Source organism: Petaurus breviceps, unplaced genomic scaffold (assembly GCF_028583685.1).
Source record: "Petaurus breviceps papuanus isolate PSGF00001 unplaced genomic scaffold, PetGlider_PUasm1.0 90865, whole genome shotgun sequence".
NCBI lineage: Eukaryota > Metazoa > Chordata > Mammalia > Diprotodontia > Petauridae > Petaurus > Petaurus breviceps.
This window is the reverse complement of record NW_027187367.1, coordinates 12,030,766-12,050,553: the sequence shown is the minus strand read 5'-3', so window position 1 is coordinate 12,050,553 and position 19,788 is coordinate 12,030,766. Positions and strand designations below refer to the sequence as shown.

The window sequence follows — 19,788 nt, the reverse complement described above, 5'->3', positions numbered from 1 at the left end:
GGCTGTTTTCCGGGAGAGGCCTTAACTCTAACAAACTGAGGATAATTGCCGCCTAACGAGGATGGGGGAGGGGCCCTGCGGCTGGGCCCCTCCACCCGCCGTTTCCCTGCGGCTGAGACCTGGGAGAGGCCCCGGCCTCCAAAGGGGCTTGTTCGTGTCCCTGTTTGTTTTTGGAGCGACAAAACCTCGCAATGTGGCCAATGCGTCCACAAGTAAAACACTTAGGAGGTGTTCCTCTGGTGGTGGCTTTGCACTGGGCCTTATAATGGCCGTATTGACCACATTGAAAACAAGCCTGCTTGCTGGGTCCTTTCTGGGCTGACGAGCTGAGTTGTTGTATAGCCGCCATGAGGCTCTGTTCCCTTTCTGTATTCGAGACTGTCAATTTTTCCAGCGCCTGTACAAGCTGTCGATCCCTATCCTGGGCAGTGCAAACCAACTGTGCAATCGGATTTTCCGGGGGCAGGTCCATTAACTTGTCTATGACATCCTCCAAGGGGGCCTCCGACGGCAGGGATGCCACCGCAGCTGCCTCCCTTGAGCGCAGGCCTTCCTTAACCAATTGCTTAATGAGTATGTCCATTCCAGGGTCGCTACCTAGGGTCCTATGGACTGTCTCCTGAACTTGGTTAACAAAGGAAAGGGGCGTCTGATCAGGTCTTTGTTTCAGTCCAACCAATTTAGGGCCCCCTATCGTACCCTTGGCAGAAACCTTTTCCCAGGCAGCTATGTGTGCGGCTTTGACATCATCCAATTCTAACTGCCCATAGGCTGCCTGCACGGCCGGGTTGGAAAAATGGCCAGTGCCACAAATCAAGTGCTCAGTGTCTTGAGGGGGCCTACCAGGTCTAAGTCGGGCCAAATGCCGGGCCTCCCTCTTTACTTGTGCCTGGAAGGCAAGATGCATAGCAGGGTCTAGACAAGACATAGCTAGCTCGTCAAAATCCCCTGGGGTCCAGGGGTGAGCGGTCACCAGGTTCATGAGTAGCCTCCTAACATAGGGTGAAGAAGGGCCATACTTAGTCACTGCCTCTTTGAACTCTTTCAGTGTCTTATATGGGATGGGAGAATGAGTACGCTGACCCGTAAGGGGATCAGTCAAAATGGGATAGACATCCCAAGAAGCGAAGTCCACCTCCGCGCCCGCCTCCGCCGCCATACGGAGGCTCCGCCTTATTAACCCCTCTCCCTCACTGATATTCGCCTCTCGCCCTTCCGCATAATGAGGAGGCGGGGGCAGAGGGCAGGGAGGGGCGGCATATGAGGAACTAGCAGCGGAAGGCGGGGCAGGACAGCAAGTGCCTGGCAGACAGGAGGTGCCTGGTGGCAGGGCGGGGGTAAAGGGCGCGGAAGTGGGGAGCACGCCCCCTGCGTCCGTTTCCCCTTTGTTCCCCTGTCTCTCCTTCCTCCCCCAACGCGAGGGAGTGTCTTTCTGGGTCCTCCTTCTCTCCCTCTGTCCCTGGGCGCCATCTTGGCACTCATCTGCCTCTTCTGAACTGCTAGCGGAACCACCCGCCGCTCGGTTCGTCACCACGGCTCTTAAGTCCTCCCACGGATATTGACGGGAGCCCCCTGGGTCCTTCAATTCCTTATTCTTCCCGCTATCTGACTCTGAATCTGACCCGGCTAATGAGGAGCCCACCTGTGTGGCCAAGGACCGGGAGGCGGCAATCGGGGAAGGATTCAATGCCGCGTCCACTATCTTAAAGACTGAAAAATCGGTGGGTGTCAGCGAACCGGGGCAGCCATTCTCAAAAGCTGCCATCTGATGCCCTACAACCTTCCATCTATCGGCCTGTATGCCGACATGTCTGACCCATGGACATATGTCCCAGATCTTGTCTATAAACTCCCTACAGGTCTTTATGGGGATTTTTGCCCCTCTTTGGGCGCAGAGCTTGTAAAGTTGCACCACTATCACCCCCTTTTCCTCCGGCCTAAATACAGGGATACTATGCCCTGTCCCCATCCTGTCCTCTTCCCGAGACTGCAGTGGCCTCGAGGCTGCCTGGCGACTGGAGCAGACCAGCTGCGTCCAGCAGGCCGTCCGCTAGCTAGTCGCCCCGAAAGTTTCAGGTTCAAGCCCCACGTTGGGCGCCAAATCTGTTGGGGGAGTGATTCCCCTGCAACAGATCCCGGCGACTAGCCCCACGGCCCTCTCACTTACCCATCCTGGGTCTTCGGTCGTCACCGGCCCCTCACGGGGAAAAACACCAGACAGAAGGTGGAGGAATGAAGCGGGGTGGTTTATTCTTCTGCGATTACATGGTAAGCCCGCGAGCTCTTTCACGCGAGAGCTTATATACCAAATCTAAGCCAATCACAACGCAGTCTTACATTTATGGCCTTATACGGTAATCCCAATATCAAGCTTATACATATTCATTCAAAGCAACCCTGGCACCACCCATAAACCCCTCCCCCTCCCCCATCACATGATACTAAGTTTTGCTGGGGAGGTGATTCTTGGTTTTAATCCCAGCTCCTTTGACCTCCAGAATATCATATTCCAAGCCCTTTGATCACTCAGTGTAGAAGCTACCAGATCCTGTGTTATCCTGATTGTGTTTCCACAGTATTCAAATTGTTTCTTCTTGGCTGCTTGCAATATTTTCTCCTTGATCTGGGAACTCCAGAACCTGGCTATAATATTCCTAGGAGTTTTCTTTTTGGGATCTTTTTCAGGAGGTGATAGGTGGATTCTTTCAACTGACAATAATGGGAAAAGCACACAGACTGGTATTTGTGAGCTAGAGCATAGCTCCCTATCCCTGCCTTTCAGGGCTGGTCATAAATCCTGAAGGGGCAGAAGTAGTAGCTGCTCTCTACAGTAAGCACTAGTTGGAGACGTAAGCACAAAGTCTATATGTGCCAAAATACTTTTAAGTGCCATGGTCTCTAGTTTCCAAAGAGTTGGTGATTTATCCCCCAGCTCCACTTCTTCCTGTTGGACAGCAACTGGCTCATCACCAAGGGATTATGGCTTTAATCTGAGCCCCCGCCTACTGTTGTAACAGGAACACAGAACATTTCCTGTAACTGCCAAGCTCTGCCATCCCTTTCTTGAATTTTTTGTATTGCAGAGAGTCATATAACTTTAGCAAACTAGAGTTGGTTGTTGGCTCTTTATGGATACAGACCTACATGCCTGGATACTATATGTAGCATTTATTAAGCACAGGATCAAACAATGTTAAATAAAGAGAAAACAAGTTAGGGGCGGCCAGGTGGCTCAGCGAGTAAGAGCACCGGCTCCAGTGTTGGGACGACACACTCAGCACCACACCCAGAAATAACTGGCCGTGTAACCTTGAGCAAGTTACTTAACCCCGATTGCTTAAAAATAAAATAAATAAATAAATAAATAAAAAGAGAAAACAAGTAACCCTTTCTGGGTTTTTCCAGATCTTGAAAGTCTCCCACTTATAGGATGGGTTTGGGCCCAATTCTAGGAAATGTATCATTTGAATTTAGTTCCCCACTGTTACTCCCCTCTTTTCTGCTGAGTGTTGACAAAGCAGTAGAAACATTGGAGGACCTCTGGAAATGAGCATTTATTAAGCACCTCTTATGTATAAAGCACTGTGTTAAATGCTTTACAAATATCTCATTTGATCCTCAAAACAACCCTGTGAGATAGATAAGATTATCTCCATTTTACAGTTGAGAAAACTAAGGCAGAGGCTGTGGCTTGCTCAGTGTCACACAAATCTGGGCCCAGATTTGAAATCTGGTCATCTGAGTCACAAGAGAATGCCCTAGGCCTAGTGCAAATTGTATCTCAAAAGGGTTAGGGCTTTCCCCAGTCTTGACTGTTTGGGTCATTGAAAAGGATCTCTGACTGCCTCTGGCCTCATCTAACCCACCACTGAGCAGAATGAATGGGCTCAGCAGTCCAGTTCAGTCAGTCCTGGTGACCTTTGTTCTGTGATCTCCAGTGTGGTACATTGTGACCCAAATCCGAAGGGAAGACAGTGAGAGAGGGGTACCACATCTATAAGAAATTTCAGAGCTCCTCACATCATCTCTGCTGAACTGCCCTCTACTTTCCTGTAAGTCACATAGGCCTAGCTTGGCAGGCTATTTAAACCCTGATCCTACAGTTACTCTTGCTGTGCCTTCCACTAATCTAAACTAGTTACACCTAATTCCAGCTAATGCTGACACAGGTCTGTACATATCAAGGCCACAGTTTCCACCTTCTTGCTGATACCTACAACTTCCCAGGAAACTCACTCTGACATAACCCAAATATGGGTAGTCCTCACAGAGGCCAAGTCTTCATCTTCTGACAAGCCAGAGCTGAATTCTCTTCTTGAATGTACACAGCATATGTATGCCCATCTCGTTCCCTCTTTGGATGAACCTAGTCAACTTTTGTTCCCAATGTCAACCTCAGGTCCCAAGACCATTTGTCTCTCTAAGAGGAGGGGCTTTTGGCAAGCTTGACCCAACCTTTCTTGGTGGTATGTGATTGGTCTGAATAGGACTCTTTTGGTCCATAGCTCATATTTGAGATGTCTTAGAGCCACACAGGATCAACTTTAGTTGTTTTGGTTAATTGTGTCAATCACTGTTATCTCTATTTTCCTGACCAGCTTCACTAACTCAGTTATATAAACTGACTGTATTTGGTGAGCACATATCACTAGTTATACCAATATTGTTTGAAGTATACCAGTGCCCTGATCACTTGAACCAGTCTAAGTGTAGTTCATAATCTCCATATCCTTTTTTATTACTATTCTTGAAGCAGGCCCTCCAATCCTATTACAAAGTCAGAATCCTTTATCTGTTCTTGTAGCTTATCATTTGTTCTATGTATGCTCTTAGTATGACCAAATTGGCTTCAATCACTTAAATATCATGAGATGGGGGTATTACATCTTACAGGAATATGTGAGATTAAAGGCATGTTCTCTGAGGCTCTCCAATGGTCTTCCACATTTCTTTGCAATGATCACCTGCCATTCCTGAATCACTTCCATGGCATGTTCTAGCCGGGGGTTGAAGGATTTCTCTGTTGATGGACAGACTTGAAAATTACCAAGTCTTGGGGTGGCTAGGTGGCACAGTGAATACAGCACCAGCCCTGGAGTCAGGAGGACCTGAGTTCAAATCTGGCCTAGGACACAACACAAAAACTAGCCATGTGACCTTGGGCAAGTCACTTAACCCCAATTGCCCTCCAAAAAGCAAAAAAAGAAAAAATTTACCAAGCCTTTCCAGATTTGAGTCCCTTGTATTTACTGATTATATTGGTTCATCTGCTCCTGGGACTAGCTCCTGACGTCACTGGCAGTGGGTCATCAGTTGCTAAAGAGGTCAACTTTCCCCTCAGTAAGGCATTCCCATACTCATAACATCATACCCAGTCCATTTTGCTCTTACTGCATGGGCATTAAGCTTGTTCATCAGTTCCTATTTAGCAGCTGGAAGATTTAATCATGAAATTCCAAGTATCCCCATTACCAAGTTTTCTCTTGGGGGATTTAGGAATAGCTGTCAAATCCAATCTTTAAAACAGCTGTCGCTGTCCCATATCATCACTGGTTTTCTGATCAAAAGAGGCCTGTATCTCTGAGACAGGTATGGTAAACAAGATAAGGCCTTGGCACCAGGAGAGACTCGGGTCCAAGTCCTGACTCTGACATGTATGACTTCGGCCAAATCGCCCAACATCTCACTACTCTAGGCAGCTCTCTTAAGACTATAATTTGCAGAGGATGACAACATGCATTGGTAGAAGGAGTTTCTCATCCAGGGAGTTATTCACATCAATGCCATCATAGGTCCAATCCTGTCCCTATCTAAATCAAAAACTCTGAAATGTTTTTTCCTTGATCTGAACCCTTCTGTTCTCTGCTCTCACCTTTCCTCCTCCCTGGTCCTTTTTGCAGGGGGAAAGGCAAGGCAATTGGGGTTAAGTGACTTGCCCAAGGTCACACAGCAAGTTGTATCAAGTGTCTGAGGCCAGATTTGAACTCAGGTCCTCCTGACTTCAGGGTCAGTGCTCTATTCACTGTGCCACCTAGCTGCCCCTGGTTCTCATTTTTTGGCTATACTGTTAGATGTATCTTCATGCATGTACTACCTGAAAGAAATTTAGCTGTCTGTATGTTTCGTCTTTCTCTACTCAGCTGTATTAAGTTCCTTGAGAAAAGTGACTAACTGAAACCGTCTGTGGAGACCACCCTCTCCCTGCCCCATAGGTGAAAAGGTTCTTTCCCTCTGATTTTCTTAAAGCCTCTCAAATGGATCACTTCTTTGCTTTTTTGACATTCCATCTTATATCACATTTACTGTGTATATGCTATTTCCCAACTATTATACTCTGAGCTCCTTGACAGCAAGGAACTGTGTCATCTTTCATTTCTGAAATGCCAACATTGACTAGAATGCCTGACATGTACAGAGTAGGTGCTTAATAAGTGATTCTGAATCACTTCAACCTTTTTAGAGATCTTGACCTGTGATTTAATTGCCACATGACTCTCCCAATGTGGAAACACCCTCCACTGATGGAGTTGCATTTCATTTGAGACACTGAGAAGTTAAATTCCTAAGTCAGAAGTACGTGTTAAACCCACATTTTCTTGGCTCCAGTGATAGCCCTCTATTCACCAGGTCATTTCTAATTGCCTACTATGTCAAAAATTGTGTGAGAATATCTGAACAAGAAAGTTAAGATACGGTTACCATATAGATGACACAGAATTAAAAAAAAATTCTATTTTATTTTCAGTTCCAAATTTTCTCCCTCCCTTCTCCCTGCTATTGAGAATGCAAGAAAAATAAAGCCCATTACAAATTATAAACATGTCTAGACATTGCAAAACAAATTTCTGCATTGGCCATGTTCCAAAATTCAAAAAAGAAAGAAAAAGAGGAAAAAAACATGCTTCAAACTGCACTCTGAGTGCATTCATTCTCTTTCTGGAAGTTGTAATGGAAATGCAGATTTAAAGATCTTCCCTGCCCCTAGGCTAACGTGCACCTGGAGCCTGGGGTGGGAGGCTGGTTTTTCAGTAGATACTTTTTGATTGGCCAGTGGGTCAATAAGGTTGTTACATTCTCTGAGCCAGGAGAAGGCTATATAAGCCCTGATGTGTAGCTTTGTTTTGGGACTCACTTTGAGAAGTGTTCTGTGATTTGATCTGAATTCTGGGAAGCCGTTGTTGAGAGTCCCCCGGCTTTGAAAAACCCAGAATGTGGAAACCCAGATGTTGACTGGGTATGGATGTAATGGTTGGACAGTTTGGAAATCTGTCTACTTGATGTTTCTGTCTTGATAATTATGCCTGTATACTTTGAGGTTCAGGGTGCTGACCTTTTCTCTCGGACAAGGTAAACGATATATGTGTGACTGATTAAAGTAAGCTTGTTAACCCATTTTGAGTTGCTTTCCTTTAACAAAGCAGATCCAAGAACCTGTGGTAGCTGCAAACCCTGGGGACACTGGGGTGCTTGCTGCTACAGAAGTAGATAGTACACTTCATTTAAAAATTAGCAGGAAGCATTAAACATCATTTGTCAATGATAACAGTTGTTTTAAAATGTACTTATAACCTGGCCAGCTAGGCCAGGGCAGGGGCGGGGGGAGGGAGGAACAGGGGGCAAAGAGAGTGCTAGAGATACAGAAAGGAAGGGAAGGATGAAAGAAACAAGGGGCAAAATGAGAGAGCCAGTACAAGGGAAGACACACAGAAAGAAGCTAGGGGAGAGAAGGCAAAGGCAAAAGAAGCAGCTTCAGAATTTAGTGTTGGTGGCTACTTGGTCCTGAGTAAGTTATAATTTCTCACTGAAATAACTGTTTACTGTTTATCTACTACTTGTAGATCTTTAAATGTTTCGTTTATTTCTAATCTGAGGGATTCTGAAATGCAATGGCATGAGCAGAGCAGTACTACACTCAGAAGAGATGACACCTTGAGCCAGGCATCCGAGAGCTTAACCTCACCCCCACTCCCACCTCTGCTATTCTTTTTCTCTGCTACCTGGGATGAAACCTTAGGCCTCAAAATTCTCATCTACAAAAATCAAGGAGCTTGCCTAGAGGATCTCTACATTTCCTTCTGGCTCAGTGTGTCCTAGGACAGATAAAAGGGGTCTTGCTTACAGGTAAGAACCTGGGCCCATAGCTACAAGACAGAGCCCTCTAATTTATCAAAAGGAAGTAAACCATCAACAGCAGGAAGGTTGCCAACTGACCTGCCACTGTCTTTGGGGACACATTGGGTCTAGGATTTTAGGAATCTATGTAGTGAGAAGTACCTTCTTCCATACCAGACATACTTGCCATCCCCAAAGGTCCAGTCTAAGCCCCACACCCTGAGCAGCACTAGGGCTTTTTGGCCTCCAACTTTAGAAGGCTCCAGGGTCCACTCCTCCCACTTGATGCAGTGGGAGCCTAGCATAATCTACCCAGAAACAGTTATTTGGGCCAACAGGCTCAGTTTGCAGAAAATCTGGAGGAAAGCTGACCTGGGCAGAGCAGCTTCCAAGAAGCCTGTTTTTCAGAAAAAAATTTCCTCTTCAAATAACTAGTAGTTCTAGTCTGAATTTTCTTATATCTTTATCTCTACAACAGAAAGCAACAGAGGAAAATGGCCTAATCCTCTATTCAACTTTCTCTTTCATTAATCCTCAAAATGCAAGCCACCCAGTCAAGATCTTTACTGACTCCTGTATGATCTTATGTTTCCCTATCTGGGCTTTTCCCTTTGCCCAAAATGCACTCTCTGGCTCACCATAATCCTAGCTCATCCTTCAAGATACAACTTTAAACCCTGTCCCCTCCCTGAAGCTGTCCCCAGTTTCTCTGGATCTTCTTACCCTCCCCCTCCTTTCACAACCCTCACAGACTTCCTTCTGCCTCAGTAATGCTCTCTGTACCCTCTGCCTTCTCTCAGTGTTGCACGTGCATGTGTCTTGTTTTCTCCTAGGATTCAGGAGACCTGGTTTCTAGTTCTGACTAGCACTCATGCTGTGACCCTGTAGTCCCTTCTCTGGGCCTCCATTTCCTTACCAGGAAATGAGGGTGTTGGACGACACGATTTCTAGATCTTCCAGCTCTGACATTCTGTAAGTCTATGATTATGTCTTCTGCTTTTGCTGTATCCCTAGAGTGCCCAACTCCATGTTAGACCCAAAGTATTAATGCTGTAACTGGGAATTCTTGTACCTGCAGCAGACTGCAATGGGGTGGGTGTATGGCAGCAGTGGCAGGCACAGAGGACAAGATCATGAATGATGCCAGACAGAGGGTAGTTTTCTTCATTCTAAAGGGTCTTCCCCAAGCCTCTCTGAGGGTTGAAGGGAAGGTAGCCGTTGGAAAGAGGGTGTCATCAAGGCTGTGCTGTTAAATATTTAACTGGCTCTCGACAAAAGATAAAAGGCACAGAACATTTTGAAGTTTGATATGCATCATTAGCATTTCCTTCAATGTTTTCTTAAATCTAGAAAATTAACAATTCAAGTACTGATTTGCAACTTTAGCCACTGATTTCTGAGGAATATTCATAATGAAAATTTAGCAATCAGCTCATGAGCCCAGTTTGAGCTGACTCCAGTACGCCTCTGGGTGTGCAGGTGGGCAACTCTGCAGGCCAATGGTATAGGCTGGTAATAGGTAATAGATGATGATGGGATCCACTCACATGGTCTCTTACCTGGTGGTTGGTGAGAAGGCAGAAGGCTGATAAGAACATCAGTTCAAGGAAGAAACATTTAAAAAACTTATTAGGGGTAACTAGAATTTTTGAGAATACAGTAATACTAAATTAAAAGTCACAGTGTGTGCAGATGGCTGATTTTGTGACACAAGAGTTGGGTCAGCTATATTTGATTACATGCTGCCATGGAGGGAAGGGGGAGAAAATCTGAAACTCAATGGATTGTGGAACTGAATGCTGTAAACTAAAAGTAAATAAATAAATTTAAATTTAAAAAAAAAGCAGCAGTTGAATTATTTTAAAAATGACTGGAAATTTTGATGTTTCGTTGGCTAAATTGCAGTAAAAAGTTGACTATATTGTGTTAGTTCAATTTCAGATATTTGAAATCAAAATGCTTCATCATCACATGCTTTGACAGACATTTAAAAAATTTGTACTCTCTATAATTTTACTGTGGCTGATTTCAAACTGTAGTCTGTACTCCAAGTGGAGATGCTAAAACATTAAAACATGACTAATTTCTGAGTCACACACACACAAAAAAGAGTTGGATCAGAGTATCAGAGGAAAATGAAGAAGAGTAGTGATTTATTGTAAAGCCCAGACTGTTGCCACATGGCACCTTATGAACCAAGAGAGAGGCAGCTGAAGTTCCCAAACTCAAGGAAAAATGATAAAATGGATGTGGAAACTGAGCCCTGTATCACAGGTGATTGTTAAGCTAGAAATTAAAGAGTCAAGTGAGCCACTGAAAACATTTACCACCATATGCATTTTAATCGCAAAAAGTAAAAACAAACTTCACATAAAATTTTGATTTATATACATTCTTTACAAAATGAAAGTATTTACAAGTTTGCAATATATTAAGTTACTGTAAATAAAAATTTTGTTAGTTGTGTATTTGATTAACAACAACAAATATTCATAGCATATGGAGTTCCAACACTTATGTCACTAACTATGCACAAATTACTGCCACCTTACTAAAGTCTCAGTTTTCACAACACACCCAACTTCTCCAAACAAAACAGAGTACTGAAAATGAACTGCAGCTGCTTCCAGGCTCCAAAGCAAAGGAAGAGCCCTGACTTGCTAGAAACACACAGAAGAAGCCAGTTCTGGAGCTACACTCCCTGCCAGGTACCCTCTTCACTGCTTGATTCTGAGGGGCTGATAATTCAGTCTAGGTTTTCTGGGCTTCTCAAATTCTTCTCCTTCATTCATGCCACTGAAGGTCAGGCATTAGAGGGCAGGGAAAAGGAAGCGGGTAAATCCCACTGCTTTTGCCACACGTTTAAAACTGATCAGGCAGCTTTGGAAGGAGAAGGTTGAAGCCTTAGCTGTTTGAAATGACACTTGGGATTATCTGTGGCTTCCACTGGATCTGTCATTCATACCACAGATTACAACAGGAAGTTGGCAATACCTAGCTGACTGGAAGGGAGCCAAGTAGTGATAGGAAAAAAGCTACTGGCTGTGGGTGGATAAAGGTGGCTTACTGGATGCGTTTTCTAACATTACCATCCATGAGCTTGTTTCCTCTTTCTGTTCAAGAGCCTTTACAGCAGTGAGTTGACAAGTATCTGTTGACTGACACACACTAAGAGGTGGAGAAGTGGTAATTATATAAGCAGAGTCACAATACCACATGTATCTACTTACCAAAATTATTTAATAACCCTCACCAAAAAAAGCTTGTAAGTTTTGAGGTCTCAAGAGACAGCAATGGCAGATCAAAAGAACTCTCACTTCAATTATTCAGGCCAAGGAAGTCAAAAAGCAATGGGGCCAGATGTCTAGAAGTGTTGGGTGGATGATTTCTGAACATGACTAGCCGACTAGCACTTAAGACCTCGATGCTTACAGGGAGTGGTGCACTTGGATATGGTACATAAGAAATTCCACCTGTTAAGTCTTCCAAAACTCACTCCCCTTCCCCAGGAATATTTTTACAGTTATAGGATCTCAATGAGGAAGAGGTTTACTAGATGCTAGGATAGTTAATATATGCCTCCCATTTCCATAGATTCTGCTTACCTGACTCCCACACTTTAGTAACCATGACAGGAATCTTGGAATTGTGGCTGGAGTCCAGAGGGATGTCTGGCTGGCTGAACGACTTTAGAATCCTAGTTTACATCTCTAATGTGGCCTTATAGAGGTGGAACAACAGAGAACATTCTAGGCTTTTTTTTTTTTTAATGTTTTGGTCAGTTTTCCTGAACAATGTTTTTCCCCTTTAAAAAATGTGTTACATAAAGGATGGCTCTCTGGGAAGGGATGGGAAGGCTACACTGGGAAAAGTAGGTGATGTTAAAAACAAAAAGTATTAATAACAATTCCTCATTAAAAAAGCCTAGTGTGGCAAGGTCCAGCTGAGAACAACACTCAAATCCCTCAGGACAAAGGGGCAGTGTGACCTGACAGATGTGCACCATCTAAAATTTTCTCCATCTTGCCAGAAAGGTTGTTCAGGCCTTCACATTTCAACCAATAACACGAGTTGGCTCAGGAGGGTGCAATAAGGTTAAGGAAAAGAAGGGTGCACAACAGTTTGTAGGCATCTCTAGAATTTTGTCTTTCTATACCCAAACACTCGGGAAATGTAGTCTCTTGGAATCAGTGCCATGCAAAGAGCAACAGCTTATGGGGGGAAGAGTGGGTAGAGAAATGAATGCTGATGGCAGTGGGGGCATATTACAGTACCACAGCCTTCCCATTTAACATCAACTTCAAAGGTTGTACACCCACCCTCATATTTTCCTCCAGGCCGTGACACTTAAGGGATCAGACATGAGGAGAATCATTAACTTAAAATCTCCCAAAGCAATTTAGGAGTAGAACCCTGTTAAACTATAGAATCTCCACTGGGAAATGCAAAGGGGATGACAGAACTTGGGAAGTGAGGATATCTCTTCAATTTCTAAAAGGAGCTCAAAAGGAGAAACACTCCATTGCCTAACGCCCAGGAAGTATGTTAAATCTCTATGCAATTAGGGCAAGGCAAAGCTTTCTACCTCTGACTTCACTGGCCACACCAACTCTCCCCCTTTCCCAATTCAGCCTTTTCCAGCTGAAAAGAAGAAGAAAGAAAAAGAAGAAAGAAAGCTGAAAGAAGAAGAGAAGGAAAGAGACCAGACTTTGAATGATCAGTATAAAAACTGTAAAAGCCCTACCCTTTCAACATTTATTAAAAGACACCACCACAACAACAGAAGGGGAAAAACCCCCAAAGCTATGAATTCCAGTGTTGACTTCCTAGCACCATTCCTATAGCAAGATGCTTTTGATTTTGAAATCACTGCACCTGCCTCAGGTCCTGAAGAATCAGATCCTGCTGATGGAAGGTTCCTTTCTTTTGTAAAAGGTAACAGAGAATTGAGTGCTGAAAAACAAATCCTGAGGGAACCACAACTGAAACTGGGCCATATTTGCCTGGTGACATATCTGAAAGATCCTGGGCCTGGAAACTGTCTTGGGCAAGCTCATCTTCTAATTACCATGCTGTGTGATCAAATTTAAAAACACAGAGCCTATCTCACCTGTTTTCCCTTGTATTCCTCTCTAGAAGATTCTTGCACATAAAATTTTTAGTAAGTTTATTTTTAATCCTCTTTCCCCCACCCCTTTTCAGCTCTTTACCTTCTGTTTGTTTTCTTCATCTATTAGATTGTAAGGTCCTTGAGGGTGGGGATTTCTGTTTTTATTTGTATTTGTATCCCCAGCACTTGGCACAGTGCCTGACACATAGTATGTACTTAATAAATGCTACTGACTAATAAATTTTAAAGCCTTACTAAGCTTCTGTGCCTTTTCCCCCAGATGGCCTAACTCCAAGTTAGTTAACTCCAAAAAAGTTAAATAAGTTCACCTGACATTCACTTGATTATTTGCTTACCCCATTCCTTGACTAGATTAAGGGGCTATCTGAGAGCTGTAGAAGGCTGCTGTCCTGTTTGCAGACATCCTCTCATACCAACCAACACTTTGACCTTAAAAGAATCAGTATTTTCCAATACCACAATTCTCTCCACCAAAGCTGATCATGGTCCCTTCTTCCTACACGTTAGCAGATAGTTTTTGTGGGTTGCTATGGTCAAAAAGGAAAATCACATGGTGGTCAGTCCTCTGATGATAAGGTCTTTTCATAGACCTGCTTCTTCCAAATAGAAAGCTCTGGAAACCAGCATTTCTGATATCTATATGCTCTCCTTGCCACCCCGACCTTTTATCTTAATAGAGATATTTAATCTACTAAAAGGGACCAAAGCTGGAACTAATTGGATTCTGTGCCAAAGTAGCTAATATCCAAAGGCAGTAAGAGATAAAGAGAGTTTCTAGTGATGAAATTCTCTTTGCTCTGGGAAAACAAAAGCCTGATCTTGTCACATGTGGTCTCAGTGTGCAGCTTAGTCTGCATGACAATTGTGCCTCCAGAAGCCAGGAACAGCCAACTTAGTCTGGCTCAGTCAATTCCAATTGTGAATTTCAAAAAGTCTTAGGCAGATGCTTCACCATGGCATAGAGGTGACCCCAGGTGAACTCAAAGCCAATGCTAACAAAGTGCAAACTCTGGCAGATTTTCCCAGTTTGGTAAGGCTTTGGGGATGGCCCTAGGTTTGGAACAGTTTATTTTCTGAGGACCAGCCTAGGTAGGCATAGAGAGGCACAGTGGCCAAAGGCTGGCCAACAAAGTTTTTTTTGGCCACAGCAACACGTGAAACAGGTAAAAATTTTAAATGGCCCTGAATTCAGCCCAGTCCTTAAGACTCACAGTTTTCAGATCATCAAGCAGCTTCAAACCAATGGTACAATTTAGAGGTCTACATTATTTCTAATAACTTGCTGCAATGGTCCTTTGTGGATCTGGCAAAACTACAGCATACTGGAACATCTTGGTTCAACTCATGCCTCAGCTCCTGACCGTCTGGGTGTCTATGGAAAAACCACCTTGTACTCTGGGCTCCTCCGTTTCTTTCATGATCTCTAAAAGGAGGGACTGGGCAAGAAGGTCTCGAAGGTCCCTTCCAGTGCCGAACTGGCTCTAAAAGTCTATGATGTTGCTACACTCTTATTAGCCTCTCCAAGAGACAAACCCAGAAGTCCCATCTACGAGAACAGTTGTTATGGAGCAGCCCTTTGAAGGCAGAGAGAGGATAGGCGTACTCTTGGCCAGAGGTGCCAAAGATATCTCAAGCCGAATCAATAAATTATACTGCCCTTCATACACCCTATGGAGTGAGCTACAAGGAACTTTGCATGTTTGCCTAAGTTCTCATGAGACCTTCTCTTCTGAATTCTAAAGCAATCTCGAGTCATGATTCTAAAAGGACTGTATTTTCTACAAGGATATATTGGTTTGAGTTTTCACATACTGACATAAAAAGTGGCTGCTTCTTTTAACCAATGGCACCACTGAATACAATCCATTATTTTTTCTAGTCTAGGGCAGTTTATCAAGTACAATCTAGGTTGGGTAAAAATGATTCACCTACACAACAGCTATGAAACTACCACTCTAAATTCTTTTTTTTTTTTTTTGCATTTTTTGGAGGGCAATTGGGGTTAAGTGACTTGCCCAAAGTCACACAGCTAGTTTTTGTGTCAAGTGTTGGAGGCCGCATTTGAACTCAGGTCCTCCTCAACTTCAGGGCCTGTGCTCTATTCACTGTGCCACCTAGCCGCCCTGCCACTCTAAATTCTTATATCCCTTTATAAAACAATAGGTAGCAATATGATATTGGAAATCATGTTAAGCAGAAGAAGGGGTCACATGACTCATAAGACTGACAGAAGAACCTGGAGCTTTGGGCTTTGTAGGGTTTCTCCTGATGCTAAGAATGAGGCCTTGCAGGCAGCTCCTGAGGTAGACATCAGGATGAACTACCTTCAACACTAGTCTCTCTACTCAATAACATTAGTCTCTAGAAAAAAGATCTGCTCTAGATGCTGACTTTCTGCAGCTCCAAATAGAGTCACAGGATGGTTAGTCTTGGCTCTTTCTGAGCAATGGCCTGCCTACCCACTGGGTAGTAGGTGTCTTAACATTTTCAAGAAAGGCAGCAGAACAAGAAACGAATCCATCATATTGTTAGTATTGAATGACAGCATTTCAGAAAAATTTTTACTGGACTCAAATGCCCAATGAAAACAAAACAGCTTTAGAAGACTGAAAAAAAAAGCAACAACCCACCTTATTTCTCAGTAAAACAGCAGCCTCACACCCCACCAACATTAGTCAGCCAACAATGCATGTCCTGAGTTCCTCCCCTAACCACACTATGACATCAGCTTGACACATCTGTAAACCATCTTTCACAGAAGAAATTCAAATCCTAAAGATCAAGGCCAGGAAGCAAACTGCTTCCCAGGCTGGCCTACTTTAGTAATTTTCCCCCCTCTGAAAGACATTTTGGTAAAGCAAAACAGAATCCCTTGACATGGGTGGGATTATGAGATATGTTACTGAGAAAACAAACCAGATATAGAAGAGAAAGAGAAGAAAAAATACAGAGAATATGAATAATTTGGGAGAATACCACCCCTAGGAACTGCCCAATCAAATTACTATCAGGCTCTGAATTCCGTAAGGCCTCTAGGAAGGATACTGGGAAAATATACTTGCTAGGTGTGCTGAGGACATAATGATTGCTAAGGGTTTATCCTGCTAACATGGGCTACTCTATACTCAACTTTACTGAGAGTAGCAATGAAAGCACTCCTGAGAAAGCCCCTATTATAGATCTGCAAAATATGGAAGCCTAAATAGGAGAGTCAGGAGAGGGGGGCCTAAATATGCCTGGGCTCTCATGAGGATGATCTTGCAGTCCCTTATGTCAGAAAACTGTGAACTTAATGAGTTAGCAAGAAGGGCAGAATTAACTCCCCTTTTCTATGCAGAGCCCCTGCAGTGGGCCAGTGGTAGGTCTCAGCTGCCAGATGTCAGGTCAGACAGGTGCCATCTTTTTGAGGGTTCCCTTCTCTTGAGAATTCTCCAAGGAGTTGGACAATATCCGGAGCTCACCAGGAACATAGGCTCTAGCCTGACCAGCCTATGGGGAAGTGAATTCTTCACAGTCTGTTTATAAAGTGAGTATGACTATATCGTACACAAGGCTACATTGAGCACATCAACTACCTGAAACACAGAATCACACATGCAAAGGGAAAACTACTAAGTAACCAACCCCTGAAAAGAGATTTCATTGTTTCGGTCTTTTTTTATTTCCCGCCCCGCCCACCCAATCAACCTGATCTTCTCTTCAGCTCTACCAGGTTCTCCTGGACAGAATCCTGCTTCTCTACATTTCTGAGTTGGTGGTTCCATCACAGAGCACCAAGGGCTCTGTTCCTCTTGGTCCAACACTTATCTTCCAATAATCCACACTGGCATAGCCTTTGGAAACAAACAACAACAGGGGATCGTATCATTTTTATTTGTTGGTGCAAAGATAGGGACAATGTCAAAATCAAACTGAAAAAGCCAGTAGACAGTGTGAATGATCCTCCAGCGCATTACAAGATAATCCTTCTGAGTCTAGTTTGATTGAAATAAGGCACAGCATGTGAAGCAATTATTTGCTAACCCTGCTTACTACCTCTTATAGTTGCTTACAGGATTATGCAGAGCCCTGAATTTCCTGTTAGAATTTACAAAGTCAGGGGTGGCTAGGTGGCACAGTGAATAGAGCACCAGCCCCGGAGTCAGGAGGACCTGAGTTCAAATCCGGCCTCAGACACTTAACACACACAAATCTAGCCGTGTGATCTTGGGCAAGTCACTTAACCCCAACTGCCCTCCAAAAAGCAAAAAAAGAATTTACAAAGTCAAATGGGCTGGTACAGGAGGTAACAGCATTTTTCTCAAAGGAGGTCTTCAAGCAAATTCTGAGTAACCTCTTATCAGATCTGATGCTGTAGAAAGGAAGCCTGTTCAGGTAGGTATAAGTTGGACAGGATGGCCTCTAGATCCCTTGTAGCTGAGATTCTATATGATTCTGATTCTGCATCAGAAGACCTGGGTCCAAGTTTCAGCTATGACAATGACAAGTTCTGTGACTTTGGGCAAAGTTATTACTTGGACCTCTATGAATAAGGGTTAAAAATCTCTGACCCAGGGCGGTTAGGTGGCACAGGGAATAGAGGACCAGGAGTTCAAAGTCAGGAGGACCTGAGTTCAAATCTGGCCTCAGACACTTAACCCAAAAACTAGCCATGTGACCTTGGGCAAGTCACTTAACCCCAACTGCCCGCCAAAAAGCAACAAAACCAAACCAAAACCTTTGACCCCTCTACCTCACAGGGTTGTGATTAAATGAATTAAGAAAGTTAAACTACAAATATAGCAATTTGAGAGAGGCCTGCTTAGAGTAAATCATGGATTTATAATTCATACTAATAGGATTTATAAATGGAAGAATGTTTGAGATCATCTACTTTTATCCCCTCATTTTACAGGTGAGAAAACTGAGGCCTAGAGAGGTTAAGACTTCATTCCTTTCCTTTTTGGGCACTTTTGTGGTTGCTTGTGAATTTGGGAAACATTCTCTATATCAGGTGTAATAATATCTTTTATCTGATATGCTATGAATTCTCAGAACATAAAGACATTACATTCAAATGTATTCAGGTACAAAAATTTAATATTCCAAATCAAATATATCATTGTCATTATAACCTAAAGGTCATTTTCAGTGTAGAGAAAATAAGTTTAAAAACCTGAAATCTCCTATACATAGGTTCTTCCTATTACAGTAATCCTAGGTTATCTCTATCACATCTATGCCATTTTTTCCCCCTACTAGATGTTCCTGACCAAGGTTACCGGCAAACATCAGTCTAATCAACATTCATATTGTGTTGTCATTGTTATGGTTTAATTTTTAAACCTTAAATAAAATTTCAAATTTGATTAGATTGTGTGCACTTAAAATTTTCCCTGACAGTGATTGCCTATATGTATTAATGTGAAGAAGGATAAATCTTTCCTCAATCGCATCCTTCCAAGAGAATCACAGTATCTCAGAGTTAAAAGTTACAATGGAACTCAGAGAGCTAGTTAAACAGGCACAATGTGTGTGACAAGTGATCGTACAGCTTTCTCCTAAAGACCTCATGTGAAGAGAAGAAGCCCACACCAACAAAAAGACAATAATAAAATGACAATCTAAAAAAAAACCAAAAAGAGAATAACAACAGAGTCAGTCAACAGTGTAACTGACATTGGGTGCTTTTTGTGCAATTAGGCATCTGGACTGCATTTATTTTTGTAACGACTATCCTTAGAAAAAACTTACATCTTTCTTCAAACTACCTCCCCAAATTAATAATAAGTCATGAAAAAAATTTATTTAGGGAGATGGAAACACAATGGACCCATCCCAAACACACAGAAGCATGCATACACGTATGCACACCCAGACACCCACACACCCGTACTGGCCCAGCACAAAATATGTTCAGAGCTCCATACATACCAACGTCCCCTGGTTCCAGTTGCATCACCACAGTACTACAGTGCCTTCTGCACTCAGGAGGAGGAATAAGGTACATGATGCCCTCACCACTGCCGATGACAAAGAGGTCGTGAACTGCACGCATCTGCAGAAGGAGAATACAGCATAAGGGAAACAAAGAGGGCGTCAAGGTGCACTGGCCAACTTGAATGCTACCTTATTAAGGGCTAGGCATTGAAAACGAAAGATGCCATTCTTCTACCAAGGAGGATGTTACAATCTGATTGAAGAGACAGAGGCAGCATTGCACAGTGGAAAAAACACTGGCCTTGGCAGTTGGGAGAGATCTGAGTTTGAATTCTAGCTAAGATTTAATAGTTTTGTAATCATGGGGAAGTCCTTAACCTCTTTGCGCTTCAGTTTCCTTATGGAAACTAAGAATAAAAATCTTTGCTCTCCGAGTTATTGTATATATACTATAAGAACTGTGAATTACATAACCAAGACTCACTGTATAACCTAAGCCTCAGTCTCAGAATCCATAAAACAAGGGATATTTATGCTATCTAACTCACAGGTACTACTGTGGAAAGAACACTGACTCTGGCATCATAGGATCTGGATTCAAATCCTACTTCTGATATTCAGTAACT

General features: G+C 43.3%; 1 protein-coding gene across 2 annotated transcripts in view; it reads right to left on the bottom strand.

Annotated features, from left to right (window-relative positions):
* Positions 1-10,430: 10,430 nt before the first annotated feature.
* Positions 10,431-19,788, bottom strand: part of CUNH6orf89 (chromosome unknown C6orf89 homolog) — a 49,612-nt gene continuing 40,254 nt past the window's right edge. For both annotated transcript variants that reach the window (XM_069073581.1, XM_069073582.1), the window contains exons 7-8: positions 19,157-19,280; positions 10,431-17,076 (exon numbers count right to left, since the gene is read on the bottom strand). In XM_069073581.1, the coding sequence (XP_068929682.1) occupies positions 16,982-17,076; positions 19,157-19,280 (219 nt within the window). In that variant the 3' untranslated portion in view covers positions 10,431-16,981. The remainder of the gene's footprint in view (positions 17,077-19,156; positions 19,281-19,788) is intronic.